At 36.6% G+C, this 19703-nt stretch overlaps 5 protein-coding genes across 6 annotated transcripts; 4 read left to right on the top strand and 1 right to left on the bottom strand.

The window, feature by feature from the left end:
- Window positions 1-14: 14 nt before the first annotated feature.
- LOC105312133 (uncharacterized) lies at window positions 15-1535 on the top strand. The gene is made up of 8 exons (XM_011404527.2): window positions 15-288; window positions 379-446; window positions 497-538; window positions 585-747; window positions 806-938; window positions 996-1129; window positions 1175-1213; window positions 1272-1535. Exons 1-8 carry the CDS (start codon window positions 47-49, stop codon window positions 1405-1407), a joined length of 957 nt encoding a protein of 318 aa, XP_011402829.1. The 5' UTR covers window positions 15-46; the 3' UTR covers window positions 1408-1535.
- Window positions 1536-1648: 113 nt separating this feature from the next.
- LOC105312132 (mucin-19-like) lies at window positions 1649-7400 on the top strand. 2 transcript variants are annotated; one of them, XM_019994513.1, is made up of 9 exons: window positions 1649-1772; window positions 1827-2135; window positions 2194-2499; window positions 5172-5480; window positions 5539-5844; window positions 6009-6317; window positions 6367-6675; window positions 6746-7140; window positions 7192-7400. In XM_019994513.1, exons 1-9 carry the CDS (start codon window positions 1700-1702, stop codon window positions 7258-7260), a joined length of 2385 nt encoding a protein of 794 aa, XP_019850072.1. In that variant the 5' UTR covers window positions 1649-1699; the 3' UTR covers window positions 7261-7400. The 2 variants fall into 2 exon arrangements, with proteins under 2 accessions (XP_019850072.1, XP_011402828.2); XM_011404526.2 differs by having other exon boundaries at window positions 6725-7140.
- A 661-nt stretch (window positions 7401-8061) lies between these two features.
- LOC100634517 (peptidyl-prolyl cis-trans isomerase-like 2) lies at window positions 8062-11562 on the top strand. Its single transcript, XM_019994515.1, has 22 exons — window positions 8062-8147; window positions 8194-8243; window positions 8301-8358; window positions 8450-8512; window positions 8582-8633; window positions 8685-8736; window positions 8804-8895; window positions 9032-9121; window positions 9169-9244; window positions 9310-9410; window positions 9463-9507; window positions 9597-9672; window positions 9727-9774; window positions 9879-9937; window positions 9989-10049; window positions 10102-10130; window positions 10185-10336; window positions 10444-10567; window positions 10631-10693; window positions 10955-11017; window positions 11068-11180; window positions 11358-11562. The coding sequence occupies exons 1-22, from the start codon at window positions 8116-8118 to the stop codon at window positions 11491-11493; spliced, it is 1635 nt and encodes a 544-aa protein (XP_019850074.1). The 5' UTR covers window positions 8062-8115; the 3' UTR covers window positions 11494-11562.
- Window positions 11494-12353, bottom strand: LOC105312131 (malonyl-[acyl-carrier protein] O-methyltransferase-like). Its single transcript, XM_011404524.2, has one exon. It carries the CDS (start codon window positions 12328-12330, stop codon window positions 11599-11601), a length of 732 nt encoding a protein of 243 aa, XP_011402826.2. The 5' UTR covers window positions 12331-12353; the 3' UTR covers window positions 11494-11598.
- Window positions 12288-19641, top strand: LOC100634391 (peroxisome biogenesis factor 1-like). Its single transcript, XM_019994512.1, has 19 exons — window positions 12288-13845; window positions 13941-13998; window positions 14050-14170; window positions 14291-14337; window positions 14407-14489; window positions 14541-14695; window positions 14894-15050; window positions 15093-15165; window positions 15264-15408; window positions 16877-17143; window positions 17370-17520; window positions 17567-17687; window positions 17815-17899; window positions 18129-18190; window positions 18246-18354; window positions 18402-18518; window positions 18592-18669; window positions 18963-19105; window positions 19399-19641. Exons 1-19 carry the CDS (start codon window positions 12301-12303, stop codon window positions 19539-19541), a joined length of 3660 nt encoding a protein of 1219 aa, XP_019850071.1. The 5' UTR covers window positions 12288-12300; the 3' UTR covers window positions 19542-19641.
- The last annotated feature ends 62 nt before the right edge of the window (window positions 19642-19703 follow it).

The following is a 19703-nucleotide window of genomic DNA, read 5'->3' as shown; positions in this document are numbered from 1 at the left end:
TCGTTTCTATAGCAACCTATCCACAAGTGCTCTGCAGCAGTCAGTTATGGCTGCTCGGGCGTCACTTGAAGGCTCTTGGACGTACAGGGGACCCTCATGGAGGCGCTCTGGGCTAACGGGAGGAGGTGGGGCTGGTGTGAGAGGCTTTGGCAGGGAGCTAAGCTCTCTTCCTCACGATTCACTGACAAACAATGGGCTAGTAACTTCTGGTGCAGCAAATATCAGCTCCAAAGGTGGAAAGCAAACAGAAAAAGTGAAGAATTTAGAAAGAACTGTAGACTTCTTAAAGTAAGTAAATAAACTTTTATGCCTTTTGGGTCTTGCTATGTATGACACTGATCATTGGCAACAGAACAGTGTTATTTTTTTCTTTTTTAGGGTACAGCATAAAGACACTTTGCAACAACTACACACTGAATTGGAAAGATTAAAAGTTGAGAATAAAGGTTTGCTATGAATATTCACTGTGACTTTATGCTTACTGTCTCCTTTGCAGAACTAAACTTCCGGCTTGTCATGTGTCGATGTGGCCTATCATGTAAGTATAAAGTATAATTATTGCAATGTAATTCACTTTATTGCAGCCCACTCTAAGAGAAGCTTATTGACAAGAGAAAAAGAACGATCAAGGCCACAATCCCAGCGAAAAGAATTTGAGATGATGAAAGAGCTACAGAGAAGCCTTAAGAATGAGAGGATGAGAAATGACAGGTTAATGAAGATGATTGAACAAAAAGTGCAACACAGGTAACTCACAATATGTACCAATGCAACATAATACTTATAATTATCATCATTTTTATAGTTTTGAACCCTCTGACATTGACTGTCCAATGAGTGTCGATTATAAAGAGCAGGAAGACTTTCCCTTATCAATGAGTGAGTGCAAAAGACTTATAAAAGATCTAAGAGCTATCAATCAGCAACAGAGTCATGAAGTACATCTGTATAATACCATATTAATTACCTACCATTTCAATTTAATAATTATGCAGCTCTTCCAGCTAAAGGCTGATCTTGAAGACCTTTTGTACTCAGAGAAGTGGACACCAGATGCCTATCTCATTGCCAGAGCTTATATTCCTCCGACCGGAGCAGAAGACAAAGAAGATGCCGACGACACAATCAAGTATGTACCATACTGAAATAATTAACCCTTCATTATTAGCTATAGTACGAAATTGCCCCAAATAGTGAGAAGAAATGATACAGTGTAAGTATAATAAATAAAGAATTAAGTAATTATCTAATTCGATAATAATAATTTTTAGGAAGGAAAAGGCTTATCGCAGATTGCATGAAAGTGTACATCTACCAGCTTTGAAACCACGTCTCTCAACCTTATTCTCTGAAAGACATAAACGCTCAGTGTCATTGCAAAGGAACAAAGTGACTGGATGCTTATGATTTTAATAATATTAATAATGTGTATAATTAAAATTATTTCATTAAACTTTAATAAAATTAGTTATTATTTTTGAAACTAATACTAGACAAAATTGCAATGTTTCTCTCTGCTCAATTCCACACAAAAATGCTCAATAGTCACTTATGGGCCAGATATGGCGAATTCTATTGGTCGGCGATGTTGCTATGCGCCGAATGCATACGAGCAATCCGATTGGTCTGATTACGGTCGGTTACCATGGCATAAAAAATAATTCGAAAGGAGCGTCGCTTGATTTGAAGGCTGCAAAAAATGTCTCCCCAACCATCTCTCTTTTCTCTTTTCATTGTCTTGGTGTCTTTGGTCGTTCTGTGTAAATCACAAGGTATTTTTTATTGTTGAAAGCATAATAATAATTATTACATTTCATTAATTGCAGCCGCCACAATGGGAACTGTATCATATGCTGCAGCTTCTGGTGGTGCCATTACTGTAAGTTGGTCAGGAGCAAATCTTGGTTCTGGATCTGGCCAAATTATTTACAGTCAGTGCTTAACTGGTGGAGTTACAACTTTGATGAATGTAAATCCATGTCCTGGAACTACGTCTTCTTGCTTCAGCAGTGGTGCAGGTTCTAAAACAATTGATGGTCTTATTTCTGGAACTGTGTACACTTGCAGAGCTCACATAGTTTCAGGAGGAAGCTCTGTAGCAAATCATGGTGGAGGAACAGTTACAACTACATCAGGTAAAAACAAGGAAAATAGCTCAAGTCTATTATTATGATTATTGTTAATGATTAATAGGAATCCCTCCACAGCCAACAGGTTCTAAAGGAACTATAATAGCTGGGGGCATCACAATAACTGTAGCTTGTTCATCAGCTGGAACAGAGTCTGGAAATACACAATTCAACTTTACAGCCACCTTCACACCATCCAGTGGAACAGCTGAAATTGTAGTAAATCAAATGGCCAGTTATACAAGTGGAGCATCCACTAGCTGGTCCATTACTGGAATTACTCCTGGAACATATACTCTAACCGTCACAGCAACCAACAATTTTGGAACATCTTCAGCTTTATCACTTGGTTCAGTGACTATTCCTGCCCGTAAGTTATATTTCTTATTGCCAGATAACTTATATCTTATGCATGCATACCAGTGAGTTGTAATCATAGTTATTACAAATCAATGATTCCTTTTTAATGAGTAATGGTAATTAAGAATTAAATTAAAAAATATCTTAAAGTAATTGGGGTGAGCGTGCCTCTAAAGGCCTTTCTAGCTACACTTGCAATGTGGTTTGAACTGGTTTAGAAATGATGCACATTCCAATGCACATCAAGTGATTACACACTATCTTCAGTTCAGGATGATCTTGTATATTTTGATAGTATTTTCCATCCAGCTGCCATTGGTTATTATCTATTGAATACGATTTCAAACCACATATATTGGAGGTGGTTTGAGATATAATAATAATAATAATAATAATAATAATAATAATAATAATAATAATAATAATTCTCCCTCTCCTCCTTTCTATATATTTCCTCTCTTTTTGTTGCCCTTTTCTCTCATAATAATAATAATAATAATAATAATAATAATAAATAATAATAATAATAATAATAATAATAATAATAATAATAATAATAATAATAATAATAATAATAATAATAATAATAATAATAATATATATAATAATAATAATAATAATAATAATAATAATAATAATAATAATAATAATAATAATAATAATAATAATAATAATAATAATAATAGTAATAATAATAATAATAGTAATAATAATAATAATAATAATAATAATAATAATAATAATAATAATGGGAATCAGTTTCAAACCGGTTCAGTGCCTGCGATACGCATTCCGTATGCCGTCTAATTATAAAATTGGCTGATATAAAAAGAAATATTGAAATAAAACAGGGGGTGTGGTCGAAGTAATCAAGATGGCGGCGTTTCAACGGATAAAATTTTGAGTTTTCTATTAGCTAGAGAAGACAGGAGCTATCTCAAGGATCTCTAAAGGCTATTTCACCAGCTCTTTAAAATCTGGAAACTTAATGAAACTTTATAAAATTAATTTCGGTGAGCTACAGTGCTTGTGCAAGTTTTTTTTGTTGAAGAAAGCACTATTTCTTCTCTCTTTATTGGTTGATGATTGGTTATTTGATATAGGCATAGATATTAGAGTATAAAGGGATTGGAAACTGCGTGGGTGGCCTGTATAAACCAATGGATCGGGGGTGAAGTTACCTTAAAGTCATTTATTTTTAAGTACCTTAAGGAGACAATTTTTGCGGGTATTTAATTTAGCGAATTTTAGCGATTTTTAAAAAATCGCTAACTTAAGTCCGCGCTAATTTAAATTTCTTCATTGAAAGTGGGTGTGGTCACATTGAATAAAATGGCGGCCGTCAGCAAGTCTGAGCTTACTTGCAGCAAAGGGTCAGCAAGATAATACTAAACTGCTGTCCAAAGACTTCTCTAGCAGTTAGCCTAGGTTAACAAAGCAGATGACAGTCTTCTTCGTTCAGTGACTGCTTCTAACTGTAAGCAAGATAACTTTACATGTTAATGGCTGCAGAGTCAGTGATGAAGCAATTTAAGCAAGATTAATGCAACAAGATCTACTGTATTAGTGTATTTAGACTTGTGCAATTGCTTTGCTTTGCTCATACATGTAGATCACAGCACATAATCTATAGCTTGCTTAGACTCGCCCCTTTAATTCTTCTAGAAGTTATTAATACCAAATGATCAAAAACGCTAAATTAAGTACCAGTCAAATCTCAATTTCATGAAAATCGCTAAAATAAGTACACGCTAATAATTGTCTCCTTAAGGTATTTGCAATTTGTTAATGGTATTAATTTAAAGTGTACTAATTTTTTGCAATTTTGCTCATTTTTTCAATTAATAACTATTAATAAACATAAATTATTAATAAATGCAAGTAATAATTTACAATCAAGTGCTTTGAGTTGCATGTAACTAGAGTATTCTCAGACTTGTAGCTCATAGATCTTCTCCATAATTTTGTGCTGTAAAAGTGACAAAGTTTCTGTACCTTTTTCCTCCGAAACAGTAGACAATTTTAAGCTAGGAAAAGAACACATGGAATGGGTAACATATAGCTTTAGTGAACTGGCTAGTAATGGTATCGACATATTCTCTTCGAATCAAAGATTTGGTTCTTTTCCTTTGACTTTTACATTGTAATTATTGAATGCCTAAAATTAGAATCAATACGGTGATAACTTCTGCCCACGCAGTTTCGTACTTTACTACTAGGTGCTGGTGCACCGGTGGCCGTGGTAGTAGTCTTGCCCCGCCCCTTTGCTCCTTGTAGTTGTGGACGTGGAGTTAGCGAAGGGACGGGGTGAGACTAAGGTGATATTTCATGTATTTGCTCTGTTCAAACCCCGACTGTGAGGTTGGGGTCTGAATATGCATGCAGGTAATGGTCTTAAAACAAGAAAGATTAACGTTCTTTTCTCTCTCAAGAGCTAAATTAGAATCATTTTATTTTATTTTATTTTACAATCGATAGCTCATGTTCGCCCCCTCAATGTTTACATTCACCTAGCTATTACAAATCAATGATTCCTTTTTCATGAGTAATGGTAATTAAGAATTAAATAAAAATTTTAAAGTAATTTGATTATAAGATGAGTGATTGTAATGATAACATAATAATTGGTTATGTAGTAATTAATTGGCATTAATAATTATTATTACATTTCATTAATTGTAGCTGCCACAATGGGAACTGTAAATTATGCTGCAGCTTCTGGTGGTGGCATTACTGTAAGTTGGTCAGGAGCAAATCTTGGTCCTGGATCTGGCCAAGTTATTTACAGTCAGTGCTTAACTGGTGGAGTTACAACTTTGATGAACGTAAATTCATGTCCTGGAACTACGTCCTCTTGCTTCAGCAGTGGTGCAGGTTCTAAAACAATTAGTGGCCTTATTTCTGGAACTGTGTACACTTGCAGAGCTCACATAGTTTCAGGAGGAAGCTCTGTAGCAAATGATGGTGGAGGAACAGTTACAACTACATCAGGTAAAAACAAGGAAAATAGCTCAAGTCTATTATTATGATTATTGTTAATGATTAATAGGAATCCCTCCACAGCCAACAGGTTCTACTGGAAGTACAGTAACTGGAGGTATCACAGTAACTGTAGCTTGTTCATCAGCTGGAACAGAGTCTGGAAATACACAATTCAACTTTACAGCCATCTTCACACCATCCAGTGGATCAGCGGAAACGGCAACAAATCAAATGGCCAGTTACACAAGTGGAGCATCCATTGACTGGGACATTACTGGAATCACTCCTGGTACATATACTTTAACCATCACAGCAACCAACAATTTTGGAACATCTTCAGCTTTATCACTTGGTTCAGTGACTATTCCTGCCCGTAAGTTATATTTCTTATTGCCAGATAAGCTATGTCTCATTTATGAGTGATTTTAATGATAACCATAATAATTGGTCAATTTTAGTAATTGATTGGCTGTATTGCAATAGCTCATATAATTACAGCAACACTGAATTTCATACCCAATTCTCAATTTTGTATAGAAAACCTTGGCACAGTTACAGCAAGCCACAGTGGTGGTAATATTGTTGTTAGATGGACTGGAGCTTCAGTTCATAGCAGTGCAACTTCCCCTACCTTTTACAGTGAGTGTACAACTGAGGAAGACGATGATTTAGAATACACAAACCCATGCCCTGCAACAACTGGTTCCTGCCTAACTAGTGGAGCTGGGTCGTACACAATTGGCCCTGTTTATACTGATACCACTTATTATTGCAGAGCTGCTCTTAATTCCTCCAATGGTGCTAACCATGATGTAAGCAATGATGTAGAAGTTAACACAACAACAGGTTTGTCCTTAATCAGTGATTACAATTTTCATAATTCTGATTTGCAAAGGAATTCCAATGGCTCCTACTGGTTCAGCAAATGCTGATTCTGGTGAAGTCACGCTGACTCTATCTTGCAGTGCTGCTGGTACTACCAGTGGAAACACATCACTTACATTCAGAGCCACCTTTACTCCATCTTCTGGAACAGCAATAACAGAAAGCAATGCCATAGCTAGCTACACTTCAGGCAACAGTGTTACATGGACAATTGCTATTGCCGATGGGACTTACGATGTATCTGTGAATGCTATTAACGAATTTGGAACATCATTAGCCACATCCCTAGGGTCTGTGACTGTAACTGGGTCTTCTATAGGTTAGTAAATAAATACTTTTTGAATTGACAGCTACACATGTACTTGTAGCTTCTACTGCTACTGGAACTGCTTCTACTGCTACTGGAACTACTTCTACTGCTTCTGATGCTACTGCTACTGGAACTGTAGCTCCTACTGCTACTGGAACTGCTGCTACTGGAACTGATGCTACTGCTACCGGAACTGTAGCTCCTACTGCTACTGGAACTGCTGCTACTGGAACTGATGCTACTGCTACTGGAACTGATGCTACTGCTACTGGAACTGTAGCTCCTACTGCTACTGGTACTGCTGCTACTGGTACTGCTGCTACTGGTACTGCTGCTACTGGTACTGCTGCTACTGGTACTGCTGCTACTGCTACTGGAACTGCCCTACCAACTGCCCTACCAACTGTCCTCCCAAGTGTTCTCCCAACTGGATCTGCAGTTTCTGCTGCTGATACAAGCACAATGAGCTCAATGGTATGAAATCTATTCATAGTTATTTTTCCTTATCTTTATTTTTTTATTTAGGCACAACTACTATTGCTGTTGGTAGCATTACTTGAAGTGATTCTTCCACTGCTGGCAGTGGTTGTATGACAAGCTTTGCAAAGAAAACAATAATAATTTAAAATTAGTATATTAGATTAGAACAGATTGTAGTGTATTGTTGGTGATAATTTAGCATTGATCAACTTCTCTAGAAATTTAGCATTAATCAACTTCTTTAATCACAAAAATTGACACAATAATAAACACAAGCGATACTATTGTACAAAAATTATTCTCAAATGCTGCAACTGAGTTTTGAATAGCTACACAACGAGAAAATTAATTTAAACGAGTAACAATACATTTTTATTCCGTAAACTTGGGATTTCCATTATTCCAGTCGAGTGTCCTGCATGTTGTCTTTGTGAACCCATTTATAGCATACACACCCGCCATAGTTGCTTCATCAGTTTTATACCGTATCTTTTGCTTCACAAGTTGAATAAGCTTCAATCCCACAGGATCAACATCTTCAGCTGTAGTGTAGACACAAATGACCTTTATATCAGGATTCGTAGCTGTAGGATTCTCCAACATTGTTGCTACTTTAGCACCATTACATCCAGGACCCAGTTCCCCAGAAGCAACTGCCTTGCGAACTGTTGCCCAAGTTTTATCAATTACTGATTTGTGCTTAAAGACCAGCCACTTGCCCAAAGTCTCGCCTTTTTCCTCTGGAGCCTCCTGCCAAATCCAATAGTCATCAAATACTTGTGTTGGCATTAAAGCCTCTGGATCCTGAGCCCGAGCCTGTGCCTCTTCTTCTCTAGAGGCAGATATATTAGAGTACACATTGTGGAGTCTATCGCTTAAGGAAGCCATTTTGAGTACAAACCACGCCCATCAAAAGGGGCGTGTTTGCATGTATTTGACTCCTCCTTCCTAAAAAGTTGAAGTAGAATAATGGGTAAAAAACAGCACCAGAAGGACAAGCTGTAAGTTTTTTGCCTTTAGAAAGTATAACCAGTTCTTTTTTGATAGTTACTTGACCTGCACAGAATGGTCAACTATTTATGGAGGCAAGAAAGCAGGTATGATTATAAACCTAATAATTGATTGATGCTCTTTTCATAAACTCTCACTTTTAGCTGCTGCTGCTAGAGGAGGAAAGTCTGAATTCAAACGTCTCCCTTTTAGCTGCTGCAGGTGCTAATATCTTGATAATAATTATTATTATTATAATAATTATTATTAACTCTTTTTTGTCATTAATTATTACTAACTTCTTCTTATCCAGTTTGTCGTTACAACCTTTTGAACATCCTCTGTGTACTCCTGAAGGCGTGGTATTTGATCTAATGTTAGTTTAATTAATAAATTGATAATTTAATTAGAGCACATTTCTATTTTTCATCATACTTATTTTTAGGAACATCGTTCCCTATTTGAAGAAATACGGACATAGCCCAGTTACTGGGAAGGTAAAAGGCGGAAATATACTTGTATACATGTGCTTTCTAAAATTGTTTTAGCCAATGGATGCAAAATCTCTAACGAAATTGAAATTCCACAAAAATAATGAAGGTGTGAATGTACTTGTTTGTTTGTTTGTTTGTTTGTTTGTTGTCATTGTTGTTGTTGTTGTTTTTAGGAGATTATCATTGTCCCATTACTTTGAAAGTTTTCAACGAGAATACTCACATTGTGGCGATAAAGACGAGCGGTAATGTCTACTCATATGATGTAAGAGAAGAGAGGGAGGGAGAGAGGGGGGAGAGAGAGAGGGGGGAAGGAGAGAGAGGGGGGAAAGGAGAGAGAGGGGGAGGGAGAAAAAGAACAAGAAATAGCATGACTATTATATTTATTTGTACTTTCTTAGGCTATTGAAAGGTTAAATATTAGCACCAAACATTTTAGGGACTTGATAGACGACACTCCCTTCAAGAGGTCAGACATATTGACCATACAGGTACTGGACTGGGTTTTGTCTTTTTGTGTGAGACTGATGATTTTTAGGACCCGAAAGCACTGGATAAGTTTGACATTTCAAACTTTTATCATGTGCAGAATAACCTGTTAGTTGATGAAGAAGGTAATGAAGAGTAGCCATTTAGAAATACCATCCATCAAATATCATCATTATCATTATTGTGATAGAGATTGAAAGAGCTAAGAAAGATCCTACTTATTGCTTGCGTGTCATAAACCCAGAGGCAAAAGCTGCCTTGGAAGGATTATACCAAGAGTATAAAGCCCCGGTTAGTTAGCAGGTGCTGGCCATTGTGACATTCCTGCTCTTTTTTCTACTAGGAAAAGAAAGAGAAGACAAAAGAGAAGCTGACAGCAAGAAATGCAGTAAGTTAGCAGTACTATATGCAACCGTGTAATATCAAGAGTTCTTTTATGTATTGAGTTCTTGATAATAATCATTGTTTGATTTTTAGGCTCACTATTCCACAGGAGCAGTAGCTCAGTCCTTTACCAGTACTGTTGCTGAAGTAGCTACGTATAATGAAGCTGGTAAGATGTGATGATAACTGGTCCATTCATTGACTAGTCATGATTGTTGTGTAGATATTTTGTCGCAAGATGTGGTACGTTACAGTAGAGTTAAGAAGAAAGGTGGGGATTGATTTATTTTTTAAAGTACTCTTTCACTCACTCTCTCTCCCCTCTCTCTCTCACTCTCTTTCTCCTTTCTTTAATCTGATCTTGTCTCTCTCCAGGTTATGTCAGGCTTCATACAAACATGGGTGATCTTAATTTAGAATTACACTGTGACCTGGTGAGTATGTACATGTACATGTACAATATCTTATTACATCATGATTAATAGGTTCCTAAAACTTGTGAAAATTTTATTCTCTTATGCAAAAAAGGCTATTATGATGACACTAGTAAGCATGATTTTTATAGTTAGAAAAAAATTTTTAATTTTTTAATTTCTAGTATTTCATCGCTCCATCAGACATTTCATGGTAAAGTTACTTTATCATTCTATTTTTAAACATCATTTTTTGCTTTTTCCTTAGATTCAAGGTGGGGATCCAACCGGTACAGGCAGAGGTGGCGAATCTGCTTGGGGTAAGCCGTTTGATGACGAGTTCAAGCCGCAACTCACTCACTCTGAGAGAGGAATACTCAGTATGGCCAACAGTGGGCCAAATACTAATGGATCACAATTGTAATGAAGCTAGGAGCCTTGTTTATTTTCCTGTATTTTTTTTCTTTATTTTCTTTCTTTTTTTTTTTCCTCTTCTTTTTCTTGCCATTCTTGTTCCCTTACTCCAGTTTTATAACATTCAAGTCTTGCCATCATTTGGACAGGAAGCACTCGGTATTTGGTAAACTTGTCGGTGGCATGGACGTGCTGTTAAAACTAGAGCGAGTTAGGACTGACAAAGATAGACCAATGGTAGGCCCATTGCTAGATTTATATCCTCTCTCACACTCACTACATTATCTCTTTCTTTTTTAGGAGGAAATTAAAGTTACTAGTGCTTCTGTTTTTGTTGATCCTTTTGAAGAAGTTGACTTGCAGGTAAACTAAAGTGACAGCAATAAGTGATGCTACATGCTTTGCATGTATTCACTTTAAATTATGAATAAAAGCCCAACATCCACTATGGCAACTTTGTTGAAAGCATCAATGTAACTTTTTGGTTACTTTGATGTGTGTCAACTTTGTTGCCTGAAATAGAACATTTTTCTATAAAATTGCAGTTGATTTCAACAAAGTTGCCTAATGGAGAAAGAAAACACTGTAACAGTGCATGTAGCTTTATAGTCATTTTATCCATAGCTAAAGGAAGAAGATGAGAAGGAGAAAGTTGAGGCTCTGGAATCAAAGAAAAAGAAGAAAAAAGTATTAAATAACAATCCTAATAAATAATATTATAATGATATCTGATGAAGGATGATTCAACACAACCTACTGTGTATAGAAAAGGAATAGGGAAGTATATCAGTCCAAAGACAATCAAAGGAACACAGGCAGCACCTGATCCACCATCTTCTTCATTAGCTGGGTAAGATTGATTGAAAATTTAAATAAATTATAAATGTAATGTACAATAAAAATAATGTTAATGAAAATGTAATGTACAAGCAAGCATACTGAGTTACTAACTTTGCTGCATTGATGATTGAACATGTACATGTTTTGCTATAAAACTAGCATGTGTATTTTGTTTGATTATTTGCAGGTCAAAGAGAACCAGTTCTTCAACTTTGAGTTCCTCTTCTGTCAGCGAAGCTTCATCAAGTAAAAGGACTCCATCGTCATCATTTCCATCTACAAAAACTAAATCCAAAGGTTTTGGTGATTTCAGCTCATGGTAAAAAAAATGTGACAGATTACAATTGTTTTTTTTAATTTTGAAATCAAAAACTGTAAATGTGAGAACATAAGTATGCAGTAATTTAAATAAACAATGTTACTATCTACTATTGAATTGGCTTGGTTAAAATGACAGTCAATCTTGGTAATATCCTAACCAGCTCCTGTCCTTTGTATTTCTCCTTAATTCTTTTTATAGTTGGAGAATTGGGATCAAATTTTCCTTGAAAGCTACTGTAAAAGTAATCAACAAACGCATTAATGTTTGGAAAGTGCATCTGAGCTTCAAATACGTCCATGAATGTCACCTCAAATCCCGTCAAACTTGCTAGTTCTTTATATTTTTCTGGTGTCAAGGTGTTATAAGCCAAATTGATAACTTCTTGTAGCACCTTTGGAGGGAACATCTCAAATAGAATTGGATGGTGTTTTGGCTCGTTGGAAAATGTTGTAAATCCAAACGTACCACCTGGTCTAAGGCTACAATAAACTTTTTTGAATATGCTCTCTTTGTCCTTTATCCAATGTATAACATCAGTGCAGATTACGCTATGGTATTGCTGATCAGTAGGAAAGTCTGCATCACTAGCAACCAGATATTCTATGTTAATAGAACTGTTTACTTCCTTTGCTAGCTCTATTCGTTCATTGTTTGGATCAACAGCAATTACTTTCCCTTCTTCACCTACAATCTTTGATAATACTACCGCCAGGTGACCAGTGCCACAGCCTAGATCTAGGACATGGTCTCCTTCTTTTACTGATATCTCTTCTATAAGTTTTAGCCCGTCTCTTTTCTGCATAGAAGAATGTCGATGGTAGTACAGAGCCGTCATCATAATATTAATTATCTAGCGGTCAGTGGGCGTGGTCTTTGGTTTATTAAGATTAAAATGGAGGACGTTTGGCTACAAGGTCTTATAAAGCGCTCAGAATCAAGCTCTCTGTCGCCTCAACGCGTACTGCTCTCTTGTTCTGTAGAGGCGACACCTTTAGGAAGTTATTCATTCTCTTGTATTGCTATATGCAAGTACAACACGTTACAAACTCAAAGGCTTTCGGACGGACCCTTTGGTGCTCCTAATTACGATACTGTTCACTTCCCTAACGTTATACAAGTCTCTTGCTCGGTGGATAGAGGCTCCTCTAGGGGTAACAGAGAGGAACTGCCTTTCATTCTCGAAGTCTCTCAGTCCTTTCTTAACAATTTCTGTTTCTACCATGGTGAGAGGGTGTGGTTTCGCTCATCTAACCCCGCCCCCTTAGAAAAGGCCTACCTCTCCGTCACCCAAGATGATAGAATCACAGACGATCTCATCAAACAAAGCATTGCTCAACTCTATTCTCTCTCGAAAAACGAAACCGTCATTTTAAATCAGACCTTTCAATACGCCCACCAACCATACCCTGAACAAGAGTTTCTAATTAATGAGCACCCCGACACCAGTGGTAGCAGTTCTAACGACCTCATTCCTAATACTCAATCTGGTAGTGAAATACCTCTAACTGAGTCTGAAACTGATGTCCCTGCAGACTGTGTGACCACTACTACCCCACCAGTTGTTTTCAACGTGGTAGCAACCACGCCCACTCAACAGGGACGTGTATCAGAAAAAACTGACTTGATTGTGATAGCGAATGAGCTCTCGAGAAAAGTTGGCTTCTCTCGTACGGGCACTCTAGAGCCTAGGGGCGTCTCCCCTGGGAACGAGTCCGACGATGTTGATGAAGATGATGATATTTTTGATGAAAGGGTTGCGTCGCCATATCAGTTTGGGTCTCTCACTCCAATCAAACATCGTTCAGCTTCGTTCTCGTCTGCGTCTGATTTTCGATATGATGACGGGCTTCACGAGGTGCTAGAAGATGTAGACGTACCACCTGCATCCCTCCCTCAGTCTCTGAAATTAGAAGTACCTCGTTTCTTAATCGAAGTCAGACCCGTCCTTAATTTCAAATTACAATATCATTTCATCCTTTTACCGAAATCCCTTTCTCTTCAATTCAACATTTTTAATCTACACAACGTACTGGTCACATCTCTCAAGCCTGACTCCGCCCAAAAAGCTCCGCCCACATATGGCAACCTTGTGATACCTCTTAAAAATAGCCTAAGAGGAGGAGAGGGAGATGAGGAAGGAGAAGAGGGTGTGACCGAAGACAGGAAGCATATCACAATTGTCCGTTTGTACGACAATGAAATTGAGTTGCAGGAGTTTTGTCCTTTGATGAAGATCGGGCAGAAGTTTACTGAGCAAGATTTGAAGTCGGCTTATATTCACCCAGAACTCTTCTTTTATCTGTTTCCGGAGACACTCCCAATTGCTCCGAAACGCTATTATGTTGAAATTGAGGTAAAGAAATATTAATTGCCTCTTTATCTGTGCTACTATATTTTTCAGATTTTTATTTTAACAGATGTGTACTAAAATTTTTTTATAACTTTTAGGATATAATGACAACGCCCTCATCCGCCTTAAGTCAATCAAAATTACACCCACTTTCAGGTACTTTTTTTCATAAAATACATGTACACATGTATTTTATTATTTTAATAGGATCAGGTAGCAAGAGACATGTGAATTTGATAATGGTTGGACTAGTTGTGAAGCATGATGTGCCAATACCAGCTGAAGGGAAACTAAATATACAGCAATACCTGAGGAAGAACACTGAAAAGTGAGAGAGAGAGAGGGGGGGGGAAGAGAGAGGGGAGAGAGAGAGATCAGGATAAAGGAAGGTAGAGAGAGAAAAAAGAAGCAGAATGATCATGGTAGTTGCTCAATTTTATATTTACAGATTAAAAGTTAGCAAAGGTGATGTCTTCAGTCTCAGAACTAGCAACGGTAATACACACTCCGATATATTACATGTACATGTACAACTACGTCACATGACTATCATGTGACTCATAGGTCCACTCTTACTGCGAGTCATCAGAACTGAGCCTGAAGAAATAGAAGAGGGTGGCCTAATAAAAGAAGATAATTTATTTTACGTGAGTACTTTTTATTTTTTCTGACCTTAGCTACGAGTGTTTTAATTTTAGAGTGGACCGTCGCATTCATATTTGCCGTATCTGGCCCCTCCTTCTTTGTTTGCCACGCCCACCACTTATTGGGAGGAAATCCACCCACCTGGCCTTGAGAAATATTGTCGGAGCCTTTTTGGACATTTTTTGACTAAATTACATCAATTTTCTAGGTAGGGAAAGAGTGAGAAAGTGAGAGAAATTATGTTGTATAGCTAGAAAATTTTGAGTATTAGAATTTTGAAAATTGATCTTAAAAGGTTTTGGTAGTTAAAAATTTTGCATGCTGCTATTGGGGCCCCATCAAATTTGAGACTAAATTTCACCATAATTTTACGCAACCAAATTTTATGGTACTTTTATTTTTATAGTGTGGGCGGGGCTAAAGAAGGCGTGGCCAGGAGCAGTAGTGGTGGAAATGGTCGTCTCTCTAAATGTTCTTTGACGCTAGTCTCCGGACCCCTTGGGGTGGGAAAACGGACTGTAATAAGAGCAGTCGCTAGGCAATGTCGATTACACGTGATGGAGGTGATTTAAAAAGATTAATAATAATAATTTTATTTTTATTAGATTAACTGTTACGATATTACCAGTGATGTGATTGGTCATACAGAGACAACACTTCGACTCGTTTTTGAAGAAGGTTTACAAGCTTTTACCTTTTTTTATCATTTAGTTTTTTAAATTAAAAGATTAATTTTATCATTTAATTTTTAAAATTATTCTTTCTCTTTCCCTCAGCTATTAGAAATGCTCCTTGTGTCTTGATATTGAGGGAACTGCAAGTTTTGACTTTGTCCGGTCAAAATGAAGGGACACGTGAAGATGAGCCAAGGCTTGTTTTAGCTTTTGAGAAGTACATTGCAACTGCTGAAGCAAACAACAGGTCAGTTGTAATCCTTGGATGACATTCCGATGCACTTAATGTATCAATGACCTAATGCAATGTGCTGGAAGCTTAGCCAATTTGATTAACTTCTGTGAGGTATAAACTTCCTTTTTAGATCATGCATGTAGCTTATTAACTTCAAAAATGGCTCCAAAATCACCCCAAATTTTTATTAGATTTTCTGATACATATTAATGTCCTTATGCTATGTAGCAAGTTTGAGCTAATTCTGACTTCAATTTTTAAAGTTATGGCTATTTTAAGAAAATGTCAAAATTCTGAAAAATACCCAAGGCTATGGTTTTTTCCAAAAAATGGCTCTGAAATCACCCCAAATTTTTATTACATTTTCTGATACATATTGATGTCCTTATGCTGTGTAGCAAGTTTGAGCTAATTCTGACTTCAATTTTTTAAGTTATGGCTATTTTAAGAAAATGGCAAAATTCTGAAAAATACCCAAGGCTATAGCCCATGGTTTTTTTCCAAAAAATGGCTCCGAAATCATCCAAAATTTTTATTACATTTTCTGATACATATTGATGTCCTTATGCTGTGTAGCAAGTTTGAGGTGATTACGACTTCAATTTTTCAAGTTACAGCTATTTTAAGAAAATGGCAAAATTTTGAAAAATACCCAAGGCTATATATAGCCCATGGGTTTTTCCAAAAAACGGCTCCGAAATCACCCCAAATTTTTATTACATTTTCTGATACATATTGATGTCCTTATGCTGTGTAGATAGTTTGAGCTGATTCCAACTTCAATTTTTCAAGTTACGGCCATTTTAAGAAAATGCCAAAATTCTGAAAAATACCCTGTACTATAGCCCATGGTTTTTTCCAAAAAATGGCTCCAAAATCACCCCAAATTTTTATTACATTTTCTGATACATATTGATGTCCTTATGCTGTGTAGCAAGTTTGAGGTGATTCCGACTTCAATTTTTCAAGTTACGGCCATTTTAAGAAAACGTCAAAATTCTGAAAAATACCCAAGGCTATAGCCCATGGTTTTTTCCAAAAAATGGCTCCGAAATCACCCCAAATTTTTATTACATTTTCTGATACATATTGATGTCCTTATGCTGTGTAACAAGTTTGAGCTGATTCCGATTTTAATTTTTCAAGTTACAGCCATTTTAAGAAAATGGCAAAATTCTAAAAAATACCCAAGGCTATAGTCCATGGTTTTTTCCAAAAAATGGCTCCGAAATCATCCAAAATTTTTATTACATTTTCTGATACATATTGATGTCCTTATACTGTGTAGCAAGTTTGAACTGATTCGGAGTTCAATTTTTCAAGTTATGGCCATTTTAAGAAAACGTCAAAAATCTAAAAAATACCCTGTACTATAGCCCATGGTTTTTTCCAAAAAATGGCTCCGAATTCACCCCAAATTTTTAGTTAATTTTTTATCTGATATTTACATTATAATTTAAGGAATCCTTTAATTATCTAGTCATTTTCCGGTAATATTAGTGGGAGTGGCTCCAGACTCTCGTCTTGTCTCCCCTCGGATACAGCAATGTTTCCTTCATGAGATGATAATGACTCCGCCTACTTTAGAAGAGAGGCGTGACCTACTTGAAGGCCTGGGACGTTACATACCCTTGAGCTCCGAGATTGATACTTTTAGTATAGCCCAGAGAACAGCTGGTTTTGTACTGGGAGACTTTCAAACTTTACTCTTAAAGGCGAGACAATTTGCACTAGAAGACCAATTGAGGTTTGTAAATCTAGTACATCTATAGCTTGCTATCTCTCTCTCTCTCTCTCTCTCTCTCTCTCTCTCTCTCTCTCTCTCTCTCTCTCTCTCTCTCTCTCTCTCTCTCTCTCTCCTATTCTTTCTCTTTCCCTCTCTTTATCCTTTTCTCCTTCTCTCTCTCTTCTCCCCCTTTCCTATCTCTTTTCTTCTCTCTCCCTCTTTTTCTCCCCCCCCCTTTCTTTTGTAGAGATCTCAATCTACAGACATTTGATACTCCAAAGACTTGGCACATGCTACAAGACTTATCAATCAGTGGCCTACTAGTGACAGAGAAACATTTATTCCAGTCTCTAGACAAGCTCCACTCACTCCACTCACTCTCCATTGGATCAGTAAAGGTAACCCTCTCCTGTACTCCGTTGCTAGGTGTGTCCCCCTCCTTAGATACCTAATGTTAAGTGGAAAGACGTGGGTGGTTTGGAAACTGCAAAGAAAGAGATACTGGAGACTATTCAGTTACCTTTGTTACACCCTGAGCTGTTTGCTAGTGGACTCAGAAGATCTGGTAATAATTATTGTTATTATTAATTGGATGTGCAATAAATTTTATTATTGTAAACTAATAATTATTAATCAATAGTTAATTTAATTAATTACGTGAAAATTAAAAAAATTGAAATATATTTTTGCAGGTATTTTATTGTATGGTCCTCCTGGGACTGGGAAGACTCTCCTTGCTAAAGCTGTTGCAACAGAATGTTCACTCAATTTCATTAGGTAATTGTCCTTTTAGACATGGAGCAAAATAATCATTATCATATGCATGTGCGTGTACATGTAATTTTGGATGGTGAATGTGGTTAAATTCTTGCATAGTAAAGCGACATTTTGTACTTTAAAATTTAGCTAAGACCCTGTACTATGTATAGTGGTATTTCATCAGAAGTAGCTAAGAGAGAATGCTCCATTTTTATTACATTTTATGATACACTCTTCTCCTCATTAGCATCAAAGGCCCTGAGCTCATTAACATGTACGTCGGTCAAACAGAGGAGAACATAAGAGAAGGTCTGTTGTACATCTACTTGTACATTAAAACTACAATTTATTTATAATTTTTCAGTTTTCAGTCGTGCAAGAGGTGCCGCCCCTTGCGTCATATTTTTCGACGAGTTGGACTCCATTGCTCCTAACAGAGGGAAGTCGGGAGATTCCGGAGGCGTCATGGATAGGTAGGGACATCCCTTGGTCTCATGAAGTGATTATATTTTTTGTGTAGGGTTGTGTCACAGTTACTAGCTGAACTGGACGGGATGGATAAAGTCGGTGATGTTTTTGTGATTGGAGCCACTAACAGACCAGATCTGATTGATCCAGCTTTACTGAGACCAGGAAGGTACAAGATATTGTATCAATTGTCATAATAATAATTTACGACATTAATGTACTGCGATTATTCTTCCAAACAGGTTTGACAGACTGGTTTATCTTGATGTATGCGAGGATACTGAGTCTAAACTGATCATACTAAAAGCAATCACTAGAAAGTAAAGCAAAGAAATATATGTACATGTACATCTACATGTACATCTACATGTACATGCAAATACATGAACTTGTACATGTACATTTCTGAATAGTAGCTCAGGCCTCCAGTAATGCATGCAACCCTCAGCTTCTACATGTACACATGTACATTGTATTTAAAACAGTCTTTCATTGAAGAATATTTATTTTTTATTAATATTACTCCTAGCACAAAATTCTATGGTTGTAATATTCTTTACCATTCGTAAAGAGTCACAATGTTTCTTGTTATCCTCCTTTCTTCTCTGACTAGGTTTAACTTGAGTAATGATGTTAATTTAGAAGACATTGCTGAGTCATGTCCGAGTAATTTGACTGGAGCTGATATTTATGCTCTTTGTGCTGATGCTATGATGGGGGCACTTCGTAAACAGATACATCTACTAGAGGCAAGAGGTAAGGGAGAGAGAGAGAGTGTGTGGAGGGCTACTGGTTTAGCGTTATTGTACAGTAACAATTGGTGGGTATTTTTAGCAACTTAAAAATTTGTAAATGAATCCAAATTTGATCGGAATCAGGTCAAACTTTCTACACAACATAAGTACATGTACATGTATCAGATAAAATTATAATAATGGAAAATTCTCTTCTTTTCAATTTTGGCAAAATATTTGTTTTAACTATGACCGTTATTATACATGTGTACTTCATGTAGTTCATGGTCTTTTACTAATTTTAATGTTTTTTAGGTGCTGGAGACGAAGGCTGTACTGAGACTCTTGAAGTCTGTCAAGAGGATTTCATGTCAGCTGTGGCCGGTTTGGCTCCATCAGTAACAGAAGATGAGCTTCAAATGTACAGAGATAAAAAATCGTTTTCAAATGTCACTTGAATGAACTAAAAACTGCATCATTAATAATAATAAATCTCATCACTAGATTGTCTCCCCTCTCTTCTTTTTATCACTAGAATCTTCTAATTTTAATGTAAAATCTAAAAATAACTTTATAAATATCAATATCATCTTTATGCTATGTAGAAAGTTTGGGTTTGT

The sequence above is a fragment of the Amphimedon queenslandica genome, unplaced genomic scaffold, assembly GCF_000090795.2.
Source record: "Amphimedon queenslandica unplaced genomic scaffold, v1.1 AMPQUscaffold_13471, whole genome shotgun sequence".
Taxonomy (NCBI): Eukaryota; Metazoa; Porifera; class Demospongiae; order Haplosclerida; family Niphatidae; genus Amphimedon; species Amphimedon queenslandica.
The sequence above is the reverse complement of the archived record's forward strand: the minus strand, read 5'-3'. Positions and strand labels throughout refer to the sequence as shown.

Excerpts from the sequence above, each read along its gene's own strand:
- LOC100634391 (XM_019994512.1), top strand. The coding sequence starts at position 12,301 with ATGTCGATGGTAGTACAGAGCCGTCATCATAATATTAATTATCTAGCG. Across the intron at positions 14,696-14,893 it reads AAATTACATCAATTTTCTAG|TGTGGGCGGGGCTAAAGAAG; the intron begins GTAGGGAAAGAG and ends TTATTTTTATAG. Across the intron at positions 17,521-17,566 it reads TCTCCATTGGATCAGTAAAG|ATACCTAATGTTAAGTGGAA; the intron begins GTAACCCTCTCC and ends CCCCCTCCTTAG.
- LOC105312132 (XM_011404526.2), top strand. The coding sequence starts at position 1,700 with ATGTCTCCCCAACCATCTCTCTTTTCTCTTTTCATTGTCTTGGTGTCT. Across the intron at positions 2,136-2,193 it reads AACAGTTACAACTACATCAG|GAATCCCTCCACAGCCAACA; the intron begins GTAAAAACAAGG and ends AATGATTAATAG. Across the intron at positions 5,845-6,008 it reads TTCAGTGACTATTCCTGCCC|AAAACCTTGGCACAGTTACA; the intron begins GTAAGTTATATT and ends AATTTTGTATAG.
- LOC105312133 (XM_011404527.2), top strand. The coding sequence starts at position 47 with ATGGCTGCTCGGGCGTCACTTGAAGGCTCTTGGACGTACAGGGGACCC. Across the intron at positions 939-995 it reads ATCAGCAACAGAGTCATGAA|CTCTTCCAGCTAAAGGCTGA; the intron begins GTACATCTGTAT and ends ATAATTATGCAG. Across the intron at positions 1,130-1,174 it reads GATGCCGACGACACAATCAA|TACGAAATTGCCCCAAATAG; the intron begins GTATGTACCATA and ends TATTAGCTATAG.
- LOC100634517 (XM_019994515.1), top strand. The coding sequence starts at position 8,116 with ATGGGTAAAAAACAGCACCAGAAGGACAAGCT. Across the intron at positions 8,513-8,581 it reads GGCGTGGTATTTGATCTAAT|GAACATCGTTCCCTATTTGA; the intron begins GTTAGTTTAATT and ends ACTTATTTTTAG. Across the intron at positions 9,775-9,878 it reads CAGTAGAGTTAAGAAGAAAG|GTTATGTCAGGCTTCATACA; the intron begins GTGGGGATTGAT and ends GTCTCTCTCCAG.
- LOC105312131 (XM_011404524.2), bottom strand. The coding sequence starts at position 12,330 with ATGATGACGGCTCTGTACTACCATCGACATTCTTCTATGCAGAAAAGA.